General features: G+C 52.5%; 1 protein-coding gene across 3 annotated transcripts in view; it reads right to left on the reverse strand.

Moving 5' to 3' along the window:
• Window positions 1-20,545, reverse strand: part of LOC147650803 (axonemal central pair apparatus protein HYDIN-like) — a 56,887-nt gene that overhangs the window by 13,264 nt on the left and 23,078 nt on the right. For all 3 annotated transcript variants that reach the window (XM_086847714.1, XM_086847716.1, XM_086847715.1), the window contains 24 exons: window positions 19,175-19,413; window positions 17,766-18,024; window positions 16,997-17,140; window positions 15,535-15,675; window positions 14,740-15,056; window positions 12,997-13,162; window positions 12,389-12,487; window positions 11,476-11,685; window positions 10,523-10,651; window positions 9,597-9,774; window positions 8,920-9,077; window positions 8,467-8,588; window positions 7,382-7,518; window positions 6,622-6,743; window positions 6,343-6,534; window positions 5,797-5,949; window positions 4,495-4,734; window positions 3,752-3,895; window positions 3,145-3,332; window positions 2,788-2,970; window positions 2,430-2,549; window positions 1,068-1,227; window positions 790-962; window positions 436-634 (listed from right to left, as the gene is read on the reverse strand). In XM_086847714.1, the coding sequence (XP_086703840.1) occupies window positions 436-634; window positions 790-962; window positions 1,068-1,227; window positions 2,430-2,549; window positions 2,788-2,970; window positions 3,145-3,332; window positions 3,752-3,895; window positions 4,495-4,734; window positions 5,797-5,949; window positions 6,343-6,534; window positions 6,622-6,743; window positions 7,382-7,518; window positions 8,467-8,588; window positions 8,920-9,077; window positions 9,597-9,774; window positions 10,523-10,651; window positions 11,476-11,685; window positions 12,389-12,487; window positions 12,997-13,162; window positions 14,740-15,056; window positions 15,535-15,675; window positions 16,997-17,140; window positions 17,766-18,024; window positions 19,175-19,413 (4,173 nt within the window). The remainder of the gene's footprint in view (window positions 1-435; window positions 635-789; window positions 963-1,067; window positions 1,228-2,429; window positions 2,550-2,787; window positions 2,971-3,144; window positions 3,333-3,751; window positions 3,896-4,494; window positions 4,735-5,796; window positions 5,950-6,342; window positions 6,535-6,621; window positions 6,744-7,381; window positions 7,519-8,466; window positions 8,589-8,919; window positions 9,078-9,596; window positions 9,775-10,522; window positions 10,652-11,475; window positions 11,686-12,388; window positions 12,488-12,996; window positions 13,163-14,739; window positions 15,057-15,534; window positions 15,676-16,996; window positions 17,141-17,765; window positions 18,025-19,174; window positions 19,414-20,545) is intronic.

The following is a 20,545-nucleotide window of genomic DNA, read 5'->3' on the forward strand; positions in this document are numbered from 1 at the left end:
GGATGTAAGAACAACCACAGGAAGTGTAGGGTGTCTCAGAGCAGGTGGCATTGACAACCCTTTGCAATCACCTAGCACCCTCTCTGAAATGCAGCCCCTAAACCATGGGGAACAAAATGCCAGGGGCAGAGTTTGTTGCACGATGCCAGAGGTTTGGACAAGCTCCAGGAGAAATGCAGAGATCACGCTGCAGTCTGTACAACCAAACAACAACCTTCAACCATTCACAGGGCCAAGGTGCTTGTGCTACAGGCTCAGGGTGCAGTGTCTGCTTATCTGGGGGATGTGGATGCACTGCACGTTCTGGCAAACGCTGTGTAGAGGCACAAGTTGGGGTCACAGCACCCTTGTGTCTGTCAGGGGCAGCTCTTCCTGACTCTGTCCCTAAGAGCACGTGGCTGCTCACTGTGCCAGGCAGGGCACAGTCCCTCTCACCTCTAGTCGAAGGGTCTTCTCAATGGTGCCAATCTGCTGGGCCTTGAAATTCACTGTCACTTCAAACTCTGAGCGGGGATCAATGGTGCCGTTATCTTGTGACAGTGAGAAGTCCTCAGCAAGGTCATCCAGCCCACTGAGCTGCCAGGCCATGGGCAGTAGGGTGTTGTTTTTCAGGACCAAGGTCCTGCTGTCAGTCCTGCAGAGACAGGAGGCACTTGGCATCAGCTGCTGGCTGGTCACACCAGCCTCGCCACTGAATGCAACCTGGAGCAGCTCCATCCGAGCCCTGGAAAGCAGAGTCAAATGTTTTGTCTTTGTCACAAGTCTTGGAGTGCTTGTGGGATGACTGACCTGTGCAGAAGCAGCTTGTCAAAAGACAGCTCCAGGGGGCTGACCTCCAGCTTCACGTGCACCCCGTGGCAGCACACGCTGAAGACCACTGGCTCTGGGTTCTTGTCAATGCAGCAGATGAGTTTGTCTTCCAGGAAGCCAGGGGAAGTGGGGTATGCCCAAATGGTCAGCTCCTGGACCCGGCCCCACGGAAAGAAATAGAAAGAGCTCTGTGTGTGAGCAGGAGCAGCAGCTCCTGGGCACTTCTACGGTGCCTGCTCTACCTGCCCCTCTCCTACCTGCTTCTTCTTTGGTTTCAGGGTCATGCTGGGAGGGTCCAGAAGGAACGTCTCTGCTTTTCCATCATCCTCAAAGAAGAACTGGACCTCTACGTCCATGGGGGAGTTGTTGAGGATGGTTATATTCTCCGAGTTGGCAGGACAGTTCTGGGCCTTGTACCTGTCCACAAAAGGGGAAAAGGCTGCAGAGGAGACTGTTGCCTTTGCCACGCATCGAGGAAAGCACCGTGTGCAGCCGAGGAAGCGGTGCTGGAGGACCCTGCTCTAACAAACAAGTGAGGGAAGTGGATCCCAGCCAGGGGCGTGGGCATGTGCTCATCCTTGCCTGACTTTGATGCCTTCCCCTGTACTTGGGGCCTCCACCCCAGAAGCCTGGTGATGCTCAGGCCACTTCAAGTGTTTTTAATACAATGTAAATTCAAAGGTGCCTAGAAAAATAACAGTACACCAGGCCCATGGGTTCTTTCCCCTTCTTTCTTGGGGTGCCTTCCCTGCAGGGTATAAAGAAAGGCTTTTGGAAAAAGAGTTTAGCTGATCTCTTCCCAAAAAGTCATGAAACTGCTTTGGATTTCATGGCTTATCACAAAATCTGAGAAAGAAATATAAAGCATCATTTCCCAAGAGGAATGCAAAAAGATAACAAGTGACCCTTCTCTCAGGTGTGGAAATGACTTTGGAGTGAAAGGGTTAAAGAGGCAAACAGAAATCCCAGACCATCCCATAAACCTGGCTAAAGATTGTCTGGTTTTTGAAACTGTGTTGTCAAAATAGATTTAGCCCTCCAGAGCTCCCATGGAGACAAGAACTTAATGTTAAATACTATTTTTTAAAAAGTGACAGTAAAAGTAGAAATGCACAATGGCTTCAATGACAACGTTTTCAGGCAGACTTTATCCAGCAGTGATGATGCAATGTCATTACAGGCAAATGTAGTTCCTGCTGTACATACCCCCTGACACCCACTGGCAGGTCAGCCATAAAATCTTATTAATAATTACAGATCAATGATAGCTTTACAAAACCACCTACAGAATAATTGCTCACTCAGGCTAACTGCCAAGCTCAAAGCACTTCAAAAACCACCATACATTTCCTAAGGGGTGAAGCTGAGATGTGGAGGCAGACAAAAGTTGCCCCAAGTCCCCTCTGGACTGGCAGCAGCCTGGGGCTCTGGCCAAGGCACCCAGCAGGCAGGCAGAGCGGCTCCCCCAAGGCTCATTTGCCTCTTGTATGCTCAGGTTCACACATCTGTGCTCCTTCAAACCCAGGTGTGTGCCAGGACTCTGCCAGGGACTGCCCTGGATTGTGTCCATGTCCCCAAGCGTGTCCAGGAAAGTACAACACCCAGCAGGGAGCACATACCACTCTCTTGATTTCCCACACAGCAGCGGTCCAAAGTGGAATTGCTTGGTGCTCTCAACATATTCCTTGAAGATGATTTCACCTTCCTTCATGGTCCTCCTCCACTGTGGAAACACCAGCCTGGGCAGAGAAAGCAGGGAAGGAGGAGCTATGAGATGCTGCAGGTAGGAAATGCAGTCAGAAAGCCATAACCCATCCTGGTGGCTCAGGGACCATCTGCCTTCCCAGCTCCCAGCACAGAAAGAGATGCTGGGTGACGTCAGGCAGCACCATGTGCCCAGGCCAGAATGCCCAAGGAGCAGCCCTGGCTGTGAGCTCGGGGGCAGCAGTGTGGGAGGCTGCCAGGGGCCAGCCTTACCGTGGGTTCTGGCTGATGCTGGGGTACAGGCCGGTGCCACTGCAGGGCAGCTCGTACTGCCGCTTTGTCCCCACCAGCTCAAACCTCAGCGTCTGCTCAAACTCCCCTGGCTTTTTGGTGGAGAAGTGGACCTTCAGTTCCACCTCACCGAGGGCAGGCACTATCCAGCGGTACCGTTTCAGCCTGGCAATTAAAGAGGAGGCTTCAGACATGGCTGAGGAGCAAATGAAACAAGGAGGGTGCACTGGCCATCCCATGGAGGCCCTGGCACAGGGTCCCTGTGCAGCTGGGGATGATGGACCTTGTTTGGCAAGAGGACCAAGAAGCAGAGGCATCACCTCCTCCTGTGCAGCTCACCTGAGGAATTCTGTGGGGACTGAGGCACTTTCCAGTGTACATTTGGACCTTGTGCTGGAGGATTCCCAGGGACTTTCTGTTCTCTGTGTAGATATTTGGCTCCCCTTTGGAGACTTGTCTCTGCTGGCTGCTTTACCCTTCTTTGGCTGGCCCTCAGCAGAACGGCCCATCTCATCTGGGGTCTTGGCCTAAAGGGAGAGAGAAAAGGGAGAGAGGGGTGAGCCCTGAGACATTCCCATCCTGGAAAGAAAAATGGGCCTTTGTTCACCAATAGAAGAGAGAATAAATAAGTGCACCTGCCCAGGAACTTGGTCTTCCTTACTGGGGTTTGTTTTGTCTAGGACACCCCTTCTAACTCAGGATCCTCTCCTCAAAGGAAGCTGGTGGTTTTAAGTGATTTTTCCCCTCTTACAGAACTGCTCTGTCTCCAGCAAAGCTGTCTCTTTTGCCCCATCCCTGACAGAAAGGAGACCTGCAGACGTGGGGCCCCATCACATCTTCACTACCTCTCCACAATGATCCTTTTCCATCCACCTGTCCCTCATGCCCCCATCTAGCCTGGTCCCTGCCCTGGCACCTTCAGTGCCAGCACCACTGCAGTACCCACCAGATTGTCTTCAGGTGAAACAATGGTGAAGGGCTTCACATGCTCTGCAGAGCCCAGCCGCTCCTCTGGGCTGTCAACTCTGGAGAGGACAGCAGCAGAGGGAAGGGGAGGCCCTTGGGGATGCAGTCCCAGATGCCTCAGCATCTAAAAGACGAGAGAAAATCCTGTTTATACTTCTGTCACCTTCATCCTCACAACTCCTTCTTTGAAGGCACTGAGCTTTTGGCAATGGGCTTTTTGATTTCCATCAAGTACAAGTATTTTGTTATGCCCAGTGGGGTGAGCAGGCTCCAGAGCAGAGGCAAGAGCTACAAGCAGGACTGGGAGAGAAACCCCTCCCAAGTGACTCATCTGAAGAAAACAATGACCATGAGCTGCTCACTGCCTGCAGCCACACTAGCCACACTAGCCAGGACTGCACTCTGCCAGCAAAGCCCTGAGAACCAGTGGAGTTTTCTGCCAGAGCACATGCCCAGCCCAAGTCATGCCCAGCCTGCCAGCAGGGAAGAGAAACCATATGCAAGATTCCTTTTCTCACCTTTCATCCCACAGATGCAATAAACCCATTTTCTGTCTCCTCCCTTCCTCCCAACAACACAAACTCTTTAAATCCCCCCACAGCACATCAGCAGAGCTGGCTTTGCCCTGGGCATTGCCTCCATCTCCCTGACACAAGCCTGGGAAGATTGGAGTGCTGTGAAGCTTGGGCAGCATGTACACGGGGACCAGACCTGCCTTCTCACCTTCTCCTCCTCCAGGTACTGCTCATCAAAATCCAGGGAGTAAAACTCGATGGGGAATTTGCATGGGTTCTTCACCACCACTGTGGCCTCCACCCCATCGCTGTCCACCAGCTCCCATCCCATCTTTAGTGCTGGGGGACTGAACTCCAACCGTGGCTCCAGACCTTGCCCCGAGAGGTGCAGACTTAAGTGATTGCTGCTCCCATGAATGTTAAGTTTCAGTTCATACTTGTAAGACCTCTGAAAAGAGAAAAGTGCAGAAAACTTATCCATGAAGCCCCAGGACCCCAAATGCTTGCCCCAAGGCCAGGGTGTTATCAGTCCCTCCAAGGTGAACAGAAACCAGATATTCACGTCTGCGAGAGACTACAGCGCCTGTGTCTGGGTGTGAGTAACTGGGATGAGTCCTGGTGTGCACTGTCACTGGGTATTGGGTACCAGATGGATGGACAGTGGACTGCCAGGCGTTTTCACCCAGGCATGCAGGAGTGCAGTGCTCAAGAGAAGGGCCCTTGGGGTTACAGTGTCCACACCCAGTCCTGGCACTGCTGCATCAGGCAAACGCCAGCTCCAGGAGAGAGGCAAATGAGCTCTGGCTGGCCAGAAATAAGGGTCACCTTCTCTGCTTGGTGTTTGGCTCTGATCAAAGCCAGACACAAGATGTTTACATCTCTTGAGCAATTAAAAGGTCCCTGGGACTGTCTGTGGGCACAGAAGCACTTGTGTCCATACTGCTACACACTGTCAGTTTCCAAGACCCAGCGGCCCCAGGCAAAGTACTTTTGGGAATGCTGCATCCTTTTCAGTTGAATCCCCAGCTGTGTGGGAATGTGCAGGCAGGCCAGAGCCCCAGGGACTGACAGCTGGCAGCACACCACGACAGGTGACTGTCCTGCCATGCTCAGGAAGGTGTCTGGTGGCTGTTTTGCCAGTCAGTTGTGCAGCAGGATGGGCCTAGAGCGGCCATTCCAGGATTATCCTCTGCGAGTGTGCAGCTGCTCTGCACCGAGTGTCGCAGCTGCAAACAGGGCCAGGCAAGGGGGAGGCTGAGGGGAGCTGGGCACATCCCTCCCCTGTGCCGAGAGGCAGCCACAGAGCCCTGATGCTCTCTGTGCAAGCTCCCTGTGGGCATTTCAGAGCACATCTCCCGGGAGTGCTCTGTGGGCTGAACTGAGCCACGCTGAGCACGGCGCTTGCAGAAAGCCCCCTGTGAAGGCAGAGCTCGTCCCACACTCTCTGCACCAGGCCCTCATTTCCAGATAGCCCTGACAGGCCTCCTGGGCTGACAGCTGCCAATCTCACCTCCTCCTTGGGTGCAAACTGGATTTGCAAGTTCTGCCACACTCCTGCATCAAGGGTTCCTTTGGAGGGCGTCACTTCAAAGGGACAGCGCCTTTCCTCCAGCGCCTCCTGCTTCTGACCTTGGGCTGGTGTCATGTATCTGAGTTGATTGCTCTGGACACAGAAACCAATGGGGTGAGGTCTCCTCAGCCTGTGAGGACAGAGCCTCAGTTCCTGTAGTGCTCTGAGACACTGATACAGCGCTGACAGCACCCACAGCCAAACCAAGTGTGGCCCCAAAGCCTAGAGCTGGAGGGAAAACCTGTAGACAGGGCAGGCTGAGGGAACTGCTGTCCTCAGAGGAGGAGGAATGGCTGAAGATGGCACAAAAGCAAAGCAGCAGCTAATGGAACAGGTCTAGGAAAACCAGCCTTGATCTACACCCTCAGAAGCTTCTTCAAACACGCCACAGACCCAAGTGCTCGGGCAGCCACAGGAGCAGAAAGGGCAGGAGACACAAAGAAAACCCAGCCAGAAGTTGTGTGTTCAGTGCTGCCTGTGCTTTACCTTCGTAACAGGCTTGATGGCAGTGATGAACCATTTGCAGGGCACTTGGAACCCGTTGTAGAGCTGGACTGTCTCAACCTGGCACTGCCCAACGAGGATACTGGGGAACTGCAGTGTGCTCTGGGAGAGGTCGAGCGACAGTTCCAAGACAGTGGCACGGAGGCGGATGTGAGACGTGGGGCCTTTTGTTACCTGTAGAAGGACAGAGAATTCAGCAGAGGGTGCAGGTGACATCTGCTGCTGTGCCCAGCCTGCTGCCTGCCCCAAGAGCTGTGGTACCTGTATGGGCAGCAGCACATCCACGTCACCCTGTGGTTGCTGGGCACTTTCAAAGCACACATCAAACTTCAGGGTGTGCATGTGGGGCAGACTCTTCATCTGGCCCAGGTCCATGCTGAAACCTTGAACAGATGAAAACAAAGCAGCTGAGATACACAGGAAACACAAGCAATGTGTCAGAAGCACGTTAAGGCCTTACAGCTGTCCTGGTGAGAGGTCTGGGAAAAACCCCAGGCTGTGCTGTGACCTGGACAAAAACTCAGAGTGCACCTGAACGCCCCTCGACACAGCGAGCCACTGTGTGATGCAAGTGCAGCCTTGCCTCAAGGCCTCTTCTGGAAGCCTCTTTTGATCCACCAGAGGATCTCACAGGCTGTTTCCTCAAGAAAGGCTGAATACAAGTGCTGTGACAGTGTGAACTCCAAACAAAGCACTTCCAAAACACAGCAGACACCACTGGTTCACAAAACAAGGCCACAGAGTGCCCAAAGAAACTTGATGCTCGTGGGAGCCAAGGGCAGAAGATGCTGAGAGGTGACCAGGGTGATGAGCCCATCTGGCCCCCACACTGGAGTGTCAGGGCACTTGTAGGCAGGCCAGGTCCCTGGGCATGGCTGGACAGGAGGATTCTGCCTCTGAAGCTCCCAGCAGGGGCAGGGAGAAGAAAAAGCTGAAAAACCTCCCCAAGTTCAGTGGCTTCAGCTAATCTGGGTGAGACACCTCCTCCATGCCCACAGGAAGTGTCTCCAGCACTGCTTACCTGTGTCCTGCAGGACAGATGCATCGACCCAGAAGGACACTGGGATCTGCCCAGGGTTGGTGATCTCCAGAGTGCGTCTCTCAGTGAAACCCTTCAGGACAGTGCCCATGTCCAGGACATACTCGGGCAGCTCAACTCTGCAAGGAGGAGTAAGGACAGTCCTTAAACCACAGCCTGCCTCCATGTCCAGGTGGATGGAGGATACAAATCAAGTGGCTATTTCTTTATTCACTGCTGCAAAAACTCAGCCCAAGCCCGTGAAACCCATGGCCTGGCCACCTGGCAATGACTTTGGGAAGTCAGGAGGAGTGCAGGTCCTAGGTTTTATCAGCTACTAATGGTACCTGGAAATAAAATTAGTTTAAAATGGAAACTGTCCACAGCTCCTCTGCCATGAAAAGCCAGTAGAGGTGAGTCCACTGGGCCTCCACTGGACTAAATGAAACCACTTAGGCTGGTGTACAGCCTGAGCCTGAAATTGCTTTGGGGCCTAGCAATAAGATTTGCCTGCACAGGAAATCTTCACTGCTCTGCAGCCAGATCACCTGATCTGTTCTGCAGAGCATCTTCCTGAATTGAAGCCTCCCTTGCTTGTGCTGCATCATGATGATGCAAAGAGACAGACCAAGTTAATTAGATAAGCCCTGCCACCCCACCAGGATTCAAGCCATCTGATTTTGGGCTTTCAAGGGTTTGCTGACATGTGCAGTTCCCTCCTCCTTTTGTTTAGTGTGCTCTGTTAGTTGGAACCAAGACATCAGCTGGGAATTGTCTCTTTCAGAGCTAGTCAGCAGGGACAGAATTGATGCTGTCTGGAAGGGCTTGAAGGTCTGCAGTGGGTCCCCTCAGCTCTAGGGACAGAACCCCACAGCTGTGGGGAGCTGAGTCCAAAGCTCAGCGTGGTGCTGGGGAAGGGAGGGCACTCAGCTGCTCACACGCAGCGTGTCACAGCCACCGGGACAAGAGCCTCGCTGCAGTCCAGGCTATTCCCAGCTCTGCAGAAACAAGGAGCTCTCAGGAGAAGGGGACATTGCTGGCTGTTCCCCACGGGGCACCTGGAGATGGGGATGGGAGTCCCTACTCACTTGACAAGGCTCTGGCACAGCTTTTTGTCAGGGAACTCGGTCTTTGGGGGATGGCACGTGAGCTTCTTCTGCAGCTCCAGAGCAGCCTTCTCGATCATCTTTATCTGCAGCCGAGTGTTTGCCTGAGGAAACAGAAGACAGACAGTGTCTGGTTAGCAAAGGTCTTTCCCGAGGTTTGCACCTGAGAAAGGATCCCACCCTGCTCTTGTTGAGAGGGGTGTGGGGTTCTCCTGTCTGGCTGCTCGGTGTCTGACAAGCTGGTGCAAGCCAACCCCCAGAGAGACCATGGCCAGAGTGGCAGCCCTAGGGGCAATGCTGAGGTGACACATGGTTCTAAGTGGGCAGGGAGGTCCCAAGTGCCATCAGGGCACCGGGAAACTGCTGTGGGCTGCAAGGGGCTCAGGCGACATGGAGACAGTGGCATGTGCCAAACGGGGCTGCAGCTGTTCTTACTACAATGTCAGAGCCTCCAGGCATGCAGGGCTGCAGCTTCCCTGTCTTCACATCTGGACTTTTTAAGGGCTGAGCTGCTGGGATCTGAATTTTCAGGGTCTCACTGTATTGCTGCCTGTGTTCTGCAAGCCGTAGTGGCTTTCCACGTTTCTCATTTCCTGAAGGAAGAAAACATCCACCAAGAGAAGTGTGAGCAAAGTGCCAATCCCACTTAAATTGGGAAGTCCCTAGCTCCCAAACACTGCTTTCTTCCAGAAAGAAATCCCTCAAGCCATCTATGGAAAGCGGATGCTGCTGCTCCTCTCGGAATGCTCACGTTCGCTCCCACCCATCTTCCTCCCCAAAGAGGAACATCTCATCCCCTGCAATGTCACGCAAATCCAACCCTGCCAGAAGCCCTGCCAGCCTCTCTTACAGCTTTCCCAAGCCTTTCAGGCCAGCCATCATCCTTCAGGACCCTGCCAGATGTGCTGGCAAGCTCTGCAGGATGGTTCCTGGGACAAAGGCCACATGGGATCCTCTGCTCAAGACTCACAAAGCAGTCAGATTGCTTGAGTGGCTCTGGGAGTCCTGCAGCCCTCCAGGCTTGGTGCAGGTGGGCATGAGCTGCCCTGTGGGCATTTGGTAGGGAACAAAACCAGAGGGGCCCTTCCTGGGGGCACACAGGCAGTGCCCACCTTTGATGTTCCAGGGCAGGTTGACACTGATCATAGGAAAGGACGCTTCTCCTTTCAGGCAGATCTTTTCCGGCTCCAGGTCACCCACTTTAAGCTGGTATGTCCTGCTAAAGGCTCCTGGTACTCCTGGCATGTAAGAGAATCTCAGCACTTGCTTCCTGCCACATGCAATGGAGCCCTGCAGGAATGGCAGAGGAGGAAGGGAATACATCAGAGTGTTTGATGGGGGATGGCTCAGGGGACAGACAGGCTGACAAGACAGGTTCTCTATCTAGAAGAAACCATCAGACCACATCACCTTTGTGATAAATACATTATAGTGTTGCCTTGCACAGTTGTTAGAGTAAATACTGTGTGTTTTATAATGTTGGCTTTTGTCAAAGAATTTTTGCTAAAGTTTAGAATTTTTTTAAGGCAAATGTTTTGTGGTGATACCAGTGTTGGGGAAGAGTTGCTGTAATATTAACATTTAACCAATGAAGTTAATGGGAACCTGTTGAATGTGTCAAAAAGTACCAAATGACCAGGACTAGGGCAACTGTACATGCTCCAAAAAGGCAGGATGGAGGAGGAACTATGTTAAAATATTTGAATATGTGTAACCATTTGTGAATTTGTATTAGGCTGTTGCAGTACCCAGGGTCTATAATTGATGTGGTTGTGTTGACTGGTGTGCCTCTGGCTATGGCTAAGCACCCGAGCCAAGCACCCACCACTGTTCCTTTTGCTTTATTGACTTTCAATAGCACTGGTTTGACTTTCTCTGCCCCCAGAAGAAATTGTTTACAGCCCTCTCTATCTCGTGGCTGAGTTTGGGGTTTTCCCCTCGGACCTTTTTCCCCCTTTTCCCCCTCCCCCTCTTTTGTCCCTTTAACACTCTCCTGGGCCACCTGACAGGGCTGGGGTCAGTCACTCGTGCTACTTACAGTGGTGGGCTTGACCAGAAACACACCAGGCAGGTCTTGGTCTGCAGTGCTGGGTTCTAGCACCCAGTTGAATTTAATCTTGCTGGTGTTTGCCAGGATGACCGTGCTGTGATGAACTTCGTTAAACATCTGCAGAGAAGGCAGAGAGCGGGAAGTTACAGAGCCAGGCCTGCTGCTGGGAATCTCCTTCCTCTCTCCTGGCCTTGAAAGCAGACACCTGATGGGAGCAGGGACCAGAGAGGAGATGGGGGCACTTGGGAACCCGGGGAACCCCCAGGCACAGGGCACCTGCACAGGACCAGGGAGCTCTGGCAGCACCCAGAGGTGTGGCAACAACCATGGGAGGGCCAGTAATAAATGAACACATTTCATTGTGGGGACACAGGCCTTCTGAGGGGTCACCAGCAGCCAGGAGAAACAGAGACAGCACGGAGGCACTCCAAAAGAAAAGGCACCTGCATGCAAGTATTGGCAAGCAGCATACAGGCAACAAGGGAGTCACACAGAGCAACACCGACAGGGCCAGCAGCTGGAAATAGCTGTGGGCTTTCAACTGAAAAAGAGTGAAGTGGGGATCATTCTGGGACAGTGTCTCCAGCTATAGTGACTGGAAGCCCAAGATCTTCCCCTGATTATTGCATGGATTAAGAAGAGCGTTCGACAAGAGCATCTCCTTGGAGGTCAGGCTTTTGGAGTGGATCAGCAGAGGGACGTCCAGAGCATCCCCCTGCGGTGCCTCAGGAGGCAGTGTTAAGTCCCCTGAACAAGAGGCATTCCCAGCATTTTGGAGAGGGTTGGAGACGGCCATTTTACAGCTTGGATGCCAGATGTGTCCCACAAAGGTTGTACTTCCAAGCCCCAGAGACAACAAAGGGGCTGGGAAGGGAGCCCTGGAGCGAGGTGGGCAGGAAGGCAGCGAGGCGAGGAGCTGTGCCCGGGGACCCGTGGGGTACCTGGGAGCCGCAGTTGATCTCCCGGGCGCTCAGGGAGAAGCTGACACGTGAGGCCTCCCCCGTCAGCTTCACCTCGTAGGTGGGGCCTCCCTCCACGTGGCACAGCGCTGTGACTTGGGCCATGGTGTTGAGGTGGCCAGTGAAGGTGAAGAAGACCTCCTGTCTCTCTCCCGGCTGCAGCACACCCGACAGCGGCAGGATCCTGAAAACCTGCACGGAGAACAGGAGAGACTGAGGTGCTGAGCATGGAAATGGATGCACAAGAGCACCTTGGAGCAAAGTGCAGCTGTAGCCAGAGGGATCTATTCCTCAAACAACACAGCCAGAATCATCCTGATCTCATCCTGTATCCATGCCACTGACCAGTGGAGGCACCATGAGGAAAATCTTCTCCCATACTCACGGATCAATGCAGTAATACACTGCATTGAAGTGAACTGGGATGTCTCCTGGCAGTAGAAATTCTCTCTGACGCACAACTTGCCTTTAACAAGCATTTATGACTGCTTTTAGAAAAGCGGGACACGCAGAGTGAGAGCTCTTGGAGCTCAGGGAAGGACCCCAGCCCAGCTCATCTGACTCCTGAGGCTTTTCCCCTCTCTCTCTCTCTGATTTATCCGCTGCTTTTTCAAGGTGCTACAGCAAAAGCTCCTGCAAAACTTTCCTACGGACCACCTGATGATGTCCAGGGGGAGCAATGCCCTCCACAGGTGCTGCACAGCGTCCTTGGGCCTCCCTACAGCATGTCCTGCGTGGCCTCTCCAATAACCAGTTGCTTCAGCAGCACTTTGTGATGGGTCTGGAGGGATGCCAGGCCCCTCTGTGGGCAATGCTGAGGGCCACCAGTGGGGCTGGCAGCTACAGCCCTGCTTGCCACACTGAAAATGTGGAAGTGAGACAGATTCCCTCTTACCTTCTCCACTTTGAGGGGAATCCATGGTACATCCACGGAGTGACTGAATCCTGCCAGCCCCACTGGGATGTAATGCCTTCCACGAATATATGTTGGCAGCTGAAAAACAAGCCATTTTCTATGCTGAGAGGAAGAGAGAGACACTTGGCAAAGTCTCATTTTAGAAGACAGCTTCAGGGCCACCACTGCAATACCAGTTCTCAGGTGAAAGCAGACACCTGGAAACAGGTGGTCTGGCAGGGTTGGGAAGAGGGTACATGGAGATCAGGACTCATCACAGCTTGCTCTGGGAAGGAAGCTGGAGGTCTTAGCATCATGATGCAGATGAAAGCCTCATCTTACATTGTGAAGAGAACAAGGCCAAAAAATCCCACACTCAACACAGATCTGTGTTGAGCTTAGATCTGTAGGATCTGAGCAGGCTTCTCCAAGGAAAACTCTCCTGCTCCTCCCTCCCACACAGCCCATGTCCATCCACAGGCCCCGCTGCCCAGCCCACTCTCAAGGCACAAACCAGCAGGGCAGCAAAAAGGGAGGCCAGCATGAGCATGACTTGGTGGTGGCAAGCTGGGGAGACAACACAGCACTGGGTGTACAACAAAATCTACCTCTGCTCTTGAAGATTGGCCAAGATCCTGTGGTTCTTGCAGGTCTGTGTCTGGCTCCTCCACATTTTTAATACTGCAGTGGCTCCATTGAGATGCTGAGCAATTCAAACAGGTACTCTTCAACTTTGGTGGTGAGGGTCTGAATTTAGGTGGGCAAAGTTCATATCTGGAAAAAAACATAACTGTGAGCAGGGACCTGCAGTGGGAGGGAAGGACACCTGCATGAGGAGCTCCTGGTCAGGATGCAGCCCCTGGCTGGGTGCTGGTGCACTGAACTCAGGAATGATTTGATCCAGCCCTTCCCAATCCAGGCTGGAGCAGGTCTGTTCTAAACCAGCCCAGGGATGACACTGAGGTAGCAGTGGTGCAGGCAGCTGCAACTGCTTGCATTGAGGAACTACAGAGGACAGGGATTAACACCTTGTGAGGATGCAAAAAGCACAGTGGGAGAGGAAAAGACAGAGAAGGAGGAGAGCAAAAAGTGAGATTTGAGACACCAAGGGCACACCCAGGCAGTGATGAGCCAGCACAGCCCTGCCAATGCCCAATGCCAGAAACTCTGCAGCTCTCCCAGGTATTTATCAGGAATGTTTCCCTGACAGTGCAGGCAGGGGTGGTTGGCATTTCCCAACACTCCCAGCTGGCTCAGGTCACATTCCCCACTTTAGATTGAAGCAGGTGCTCAGGGTAACTCTGCTTGTGTTTCTAATGCCACGTGAGGACACAGTTGGGCTGTGCCTGCCTGTCACCCTGCTGAGCTGCAAGAGCTCCCCTACAGCCAAACACGGCCTGAATGCTCCATTCCCAGACAGGCATTCAGTGCCAATAATGACCTGCTCCCCAAAGAATAACTGTCTTTAGCTTTGTGGCTTCTTATCTAAGGCTGGGTTTCATTTCTGGATGAGAGGATCTCTCATCATAACCCCCAAGAGATCCATGGAATATCATCTATTCCACTGCCTTTAGTTTGAATCAATGGTTTGAGGCAACTTCCCAGGACCATGGTGCCCAGACAATGGCATTTTTCACTCTAAAATAGAAACTCTCTGGGAGGCAGGGACAGGAGATGGTGTGATGAACAAGTCCTGCTGTCCAGCACTACAGAACCCATAAGGGACGTGTTGCAGTGGGGAAAAGTCAGAATGAGTAACAAGTGTCACCAAAAAAGGGAGTGAAGAATCCAAGGTGTCCACCAAGAGTTGAGCCTTGGGAAAGAAATCACCCTGGCACTAAAGGAGTTGTCTCAGAAAAGAAGGAAAGGTAACGAGATGTTCTGCATCAGCCCAGGTGCTGAGTAGCTCTTTCTGTGCTGTTGGGACTTTCTGGGCATCCTCCAGCACAAGGCAAGGGAGGAAGGCAAGGAGCAGAGAGCAGCTCCTACACAGAGGACCCATCCCAAAGCAGAGGGGCCAAAAGGGCACCCCCAAAAGGGCCTCCAGCAGCACTGTGGGAGCTGGGATTAGGAGCCCTTCATCAAGGTGGACATCGCCTCAGGCCACAGAGCTCTGAGAAAGCAGCTTTGGCCCCAGCTTTCCTTCCCAAGGGAAACCACTGTGGGGGCTACACAGCACCAAATTGGTGGAAAACCTATTCCCTGAGCATGCAGCCTGAGCACAGCTGGTCAGTGTTATTTGCACAAGGAGAAGTCAGAGCAGTCTGTCAGATCCTAGACAAACAGCTCTGTTCTTTGCAAAGCACAAACAGGACAGCAGGAAGAAGAGGAGAGGGCAAAGGTGCACATACCTGAACTTGTGCACCTGGCTGTCTGCCTGCAATGCCCAGTGGTACTCCACAGGAAGGGGGCTGCAGTTGCTCATCCTCAGAGAGCGCACTGCTTCCGTGCCAGCCACGATGCAGCCAAACTCCAGGCTGCTGGGCTGGATTCGGAGATTTGGGAAGTGGACTTCTCCCCAAAGCTCGATATACTCCACATAAGGATGGTCCCTAACCATGTCTATCTTCAGAATCTTCTGTTCTTTCCAGCTGTGAAGCTCCAGTTTGTAAGCTGGGTCAAATGCGATGTAGACATGGCAGGTCTCCTCTACACCCACTGTCACAGGCTGCAAGGAGATGGACAGTAATTAATGACATGCCAAGGTCTGACAGCATGAAACAGTAAATGCTCCAAGTGTGGCCCCAGCATGGGCTTCTCAGTTCATCATTCACTTCTTTATAGCAAGGGTGTGACTGCAGGCACCACAGTCCAGTCCAGGATTCCCTCAGGCTCACGTTTCTGTGCTCAGCAGCAATACAAGGGGATGGCTGCTGGAGAGCTGGGATGCTTTCCAGGAGACACCTTTACTGCATGGCTTGCCCAGACCAAATTGCCTGCTCCCTCCTCCTTGTGCCTTAAAGCCAGGATGGAACTTCTCAATTCAGGTAATCTTTTGATTCCTTCAGCAGCTCTGCTGATGCAGCTCAGGCCAGCCCACTGCTGATGCTACACAATAAACTTGTTGACTCAAGGACCTCCCAAGAGAAAGGCACCAGCACATCCCTCCTCTTCCAGCCCCACTGGAGGAGTCCAGGGCTGCTCACCTGGCCATCTGGGAGGGGCTGCTGGTCCTCATCACACACCAGGAACGGCTGCTCCACGTCCAGCACGAGGTCGAGCGGCAGGGAGCAGGTGTTTGTTAAAGCCAAAGGCTGGTACTGCAGAGTTAGGACATCACTGGGTTTCTATGGAAACAAGGAAAAACAGCCTCAAGTAGCCAGAGACCTCCTCCTGCTTCTGTTGCATCTCACATTTTTCAGCCCCAGAAGTGCACACATTCTATTGATCCTTTCTATTTGTTTCTACTTTCCCAGGAGATGTTTCTTTATAGCAGATGCTTGTCATGTTTAGAAACCACAGCATCCTCTGGGGACAGGGCACCACTCCCATGTACAGATGAGGGAATAGGAGAGGAGGTGGCTGCTTGAACAAGACCTAAAGCAGAAAGTGAATCCAGACCATTTGTGTCCAGTTTTGTCTCTCTATTGGGCAGAACAGCACTGGATGATCTTCACTCACATGCTGTCATTTCTTACAACCTTATTGGCTCTAGCAGCCTCAAAAAAGCAGTTAGTCTGCAACAAGTGTCCTGCAGCCCCTGCTACAGGGACAAGGTGTGTGTGGTCTCTAAGCTGTGATCAGCCTAGGCTCTTCCTTCCTGTCTGTGCATTGTGCTGGGCTTCCTGCATGCTTTAGAGAAACCAGAGAGTTTGGGAAACTGCTTCTGGATGTACTGATATCAAACAGGTGCTGTGCCATAGTATGCAATCAATCAGTTGGTGTATGTGGCATTGAGCAGAACCCAGGCAGAATCAGGGAGAGCTGAAAGGCTTCTAATTACATCTGAACTGCCTGTTCCAGGGATTCTGTACTTCAGTGGAAGCCTGGGAGCCCAAGGAGAGGCCTGACACTACAGAAACCAAATCATGAAACATATTCTCTTTTTCAGACAACTTGCAGGAGAGGGAAAGATGATGCTGGAGCTGGGATCCAGAGACTAAAGGGCACCTGCTCTGCCTCAGTGTTATCATCACTGCAGGATGTCTGGGGGTCTTTTGAAGCAGATGAAGCCTAGGGAAATGCACAGAGCTATACCTTATAGCTATACCCTAAAGCATCCATGCCAACAGCAGAGAAGGCAAAGAGACACAGGAGATGATGGGTTTTTCCTCGTTAGCCTGAGGAATTCACAGAAATTTCCATTCTTCCCCCCAGCTTGCCTACAGCTTCAGTGTACAGACATCAACGTGCCTTGAAGGATCCTTAAAATCCTCCCTTTACAGTGTGCAGAGAAACTGGCATTTCTCTGCAAGTGGCCATGATCCCCACAGCAGTGCAGCTGTAACTGCAGTTTTGCTTTGGGGCAGTTAAATACCAGTCTCATCTCTAAAAGCATCTTCACTCACTTGACCAAGTGCCTCAGGCAGAGCAAAGAGGGGCTTTAACACAAGGACACACCCCCCTCAGCCATGCTGCTAAATGCCAGGATGCAAACCAGAGACTTACCTTCTCCACCCGGAAAGAGAGTTTTCTGGCTGATACTTCTATAGAGGGATCTATGAACTTGCAGCTAATGATGGTTTCTATGATCTTCTTTGTCACCACGCTTGTGCCAACGACAGCTTCACACCTCATGTAATCCCTCACCTCCTGCATGCAAGAGTCACTTGTCACCAGTGGAGGGTGGCAGGGCACCAGCAAATGCCCTGCACTGGCTCAGCACCCAGCACAGCCCCTATTCCTGCCACACAGTTACAGTGGGCACTGCCTCCTTTTCTTGCCGTGATGCAGCTGATTTATTCTGCACTCAGTTGTCTGTAACACTGCACCCCAATGCCCACAAAAGGCACTTGTGAGAACTCCCCTCCCTTCACATGGCTTTTGTTTTATCTGTGCTTACCCCAGATAAACCACTTGGCACTTGTTGAATTCCCTTTCTTTTTGTGCTCCTAGTCTAAGTGTAACTTATTTGTCTGCCCTTCTTTGCCGACTCAGCGTGCAACACCGTTTGCCCCAAAAGAGCATTATTTCCTTCCAGCCCTGCTTTGGGATCAGCACTGGGTTTTGGTAGCTGTGGAATCCCAATAAAGCCTTGGCTGCTCTGATGGTGGCCAGCAAGGAAAGCAACTGGTGCTGCCACAGAAACGTGCGGCCTTAAAGCAGTTTCTTGAAGGGCCTTGCTCATTTCCCCAGGCAAATGTCAAGGCACTGTGGAACAAGGCCAGGGGAGGGGATGTGAGGGCTCCCCAGGCTCAGCCCTTGGTGGGGACCTCACCTGTGGCATGTGGGAGAAGCCTCGCAGCACCATGGCCACAGACTGGCCTGGCTGCAGGTGCCAGGAGCCTGGCTCCAGCCCGAACACGGCGCTCGTACGACTGCGGCTCTCGAAATCATCTTCAGCCTTGGGGCTGCTGAGGGCTGAGACGCTCTGGCCCTTCCTCTTGGCTGGCCTGTAGCATTCCACGCTCCAGAAGAGCCGATGGAAATGGTGGCCCCTGTTTGTTACTTGGAACTGGTGAGTACTGGGAAGGTGGCTACAAGAGAAGCCAGGATGGAAAATGGTGTGGGAGCAGCTGTTTCCCTGCTCATCAGATTGCTCCTGATGAGCCATCTGAGGTGTTCATAACTTGGGGACTGTCTTCATTTCCAGCTCTTAATGTGGGCCAGAAACTGTCTGACAAGCTGCCCTTCTGGTGTCATTATTGCAAAGAGAAATCTGCTTTTAATGCTAATGTAGCATTTTCAAGGTGAGACTAACAGGACCTGGTGTTTTCCTCCAAAATGTTTGTTCTGGGCTGATTCGTACTGTTACTGTATTTTGCATTGCTCTGTGCCCCACACTGTCAGTGAATCTTTGAGATGCTGCCCTTGAGGACCTTGTGTGTGGGGGATGATTGCAGGCATTTCTAAAAGCCAGCTCAGAGGCAGCTTCTGCACGATCCCAGCAAGCTGGTAAAAATCGTCTGCCTGCTCCAGGAGAGGAAACCAGGGCAGCAGGGCCCCTCTCCTTGGTAGCAGCTTTGGTTTTGCACTGAGAGCCATTTGTAGAACTTCATTTTGCAGTTAGAAACTGTTTTGAAGTGAACTTTGCAAACTCTGCTGGCAGCAAAAAAGCCATCGAGGCCCTGGGCACAGCAGGGCAGCAGCAGGGCCCAGGAACAGCAGGAGGAAGCGGCAGTGGCACTGCGGGCCCCACACAAAGCAGCAGTTTCCATCTGGCCCTGGAACTGCTCTGGGGGCTCCTGCCTTCCTGGGGGGGTTGGTGCCCTCCTGTCTCTCTGTTCCCAGGCCCTGCTTGCCTGGGAAGTGCCATTTCAGAAGGGAAGGCTGTGAGGCCATCTGCCCTTGGTCCCTCAGCCCCACGGAGGGACCGCCTCACCCGGGCGCCCTTTTGGGAACCTTTTGTTCTGGGGCAGCTGTGACACCACTGCTTGATCAAGTGAGGACATAAATGTATTACAACTAAAGACAATTCAGTGGCCATTTAGCAACTGGTTTCCCTTCCAGTGGCTTTTGAGGGTATCTAACAACTCTCAACTGGCCACCACACGTTTCTGAAGGAATCTCTGCCTTCAGGGAAGGACTCAGGGATTGGAACACTGAAGAAGATCTTGCCTGAAGGACTACAGCAAAACTGCTCCTTGTTGAGCCAGGAGGAGAGGTGGGAGTGGGGAGATCTCCTACCTGAATTGGTATCCCAAGTTGAGCTCTGGGGCCAGTGGTTTGTCTGTGACAATTGTGGTGCCAGTGCCCATAGCCCTCAGTAAGAAGCTGAAGCAAAAGCTGTTCTCAATGAAGAGCTGGATGGAGTCAGCAAAATGCCCAGTGTCATCCAGGATGGCTGTGACAGTCACAGGAACCTCACCCCTAGCGGGGATCACTCCTTCTTGGGTTTCAAGAACAAAGCACTGGGGTTTATCAGCCTGTAAGACAAGCAGAAGATGCATTTAGGATGGAAACCATGCACCATGATCTCTTGTGGGATATAAGAAAAGGACAGACTGAAGAGGGGAGGATAAAAATCATAAAGGCTTCATTTCCCTAAATTTGAGCTGCAGTCTCAGGCAACAGCAGAGCTCATACAACCTGTATTTTCCTCTCCTTTAACAGACTCACCTAATGACCCCAGCTCTGCCCAACCCAAGGGATGTTTATCCTCAGGAGAGTGTTCCTTCCCCACTCTTGCTCTGGAGTGTGTGCCAGGGAAAGCTGCTTTCTCTCTCTCCTGCCTTCTCACAAAGGCTCAAGGCCAGAGGAAGCCAGGACTGCTCAAATCCCACTCCAGAAACCACACAGCTGGAGGACACTGCTGAGATCCTGAAGAATATCACTGCAATACCAGTTGCAACCCCAACACCAAACTATTCTTGCTCAAGGGGCCATCAGTGCTTCTCAAGATCCCCTGAAGGACTGAAGCCCTCACTTCCCACTGACCATCAGCTGTAGAGAGGTGCCCCAGTGCCCTCTGCTTTGGAAAAGCCACCTCAAAATGGTTACAGCAGAGCAGAAAAGCAAGAAGCAGAAAGGAAACTGGATGATGTGTGCTCTGTGCACATGGCCCACTCTTCCCAAGAACTCTTGTCATCTGCTTTCTCATGGACTCCATGGATTGGGCAAGAGAGCTGGAAGCTGCTCAGAGCAGGGAGGAAAGGTCTGGCACCAGCACAGCTGTACAGACACAGCTCTGCAGGCCCAGCCCTGCTAGGAGCATGTGAAACCCATCATTTCCATGCCAGGCCCACCCAGCCAAGATGCACTGCTCCCTGCAAAGGCTGAAAGCAGAATTTCATTGTGGAGTTAGAGAAAGCTGTCCTGGAAAAAACCCTCACTTGAAGGTGGCATTTATCCCCCAAAGAGCTGGAAAAGCAGCAAGTTCAACTTCACAGCCCTCCTCCTTGGCCCAGGAGGCTGTGGCTGGACTCTCCCACATGGCCTGATGCTTTAGCCACAAACACAAACAAGGCCATAGGATCAGGTTTGAAGCAGCTCCACAAGTTCAACACATCCAGCATGAAGAAAAACAAACCTCAAGCCCCTCCCAGATCTCCCCCTCCA

Source organism: Cyanistes caeruleus, chromosome 12, assembly GCF_971803275.1.
Source record: "Cyanistes caeruleus chromosome 12, bCyaCae1.hap1.1, whole genome shotgun sequence".
NCBI classification, from domain to species: domain Eukaryota; kingdom Metazoa; phylum Chordata; class Aves; order Passeriformes; family Paridae; genus Cyanistes; species Cyanistes caeruleus.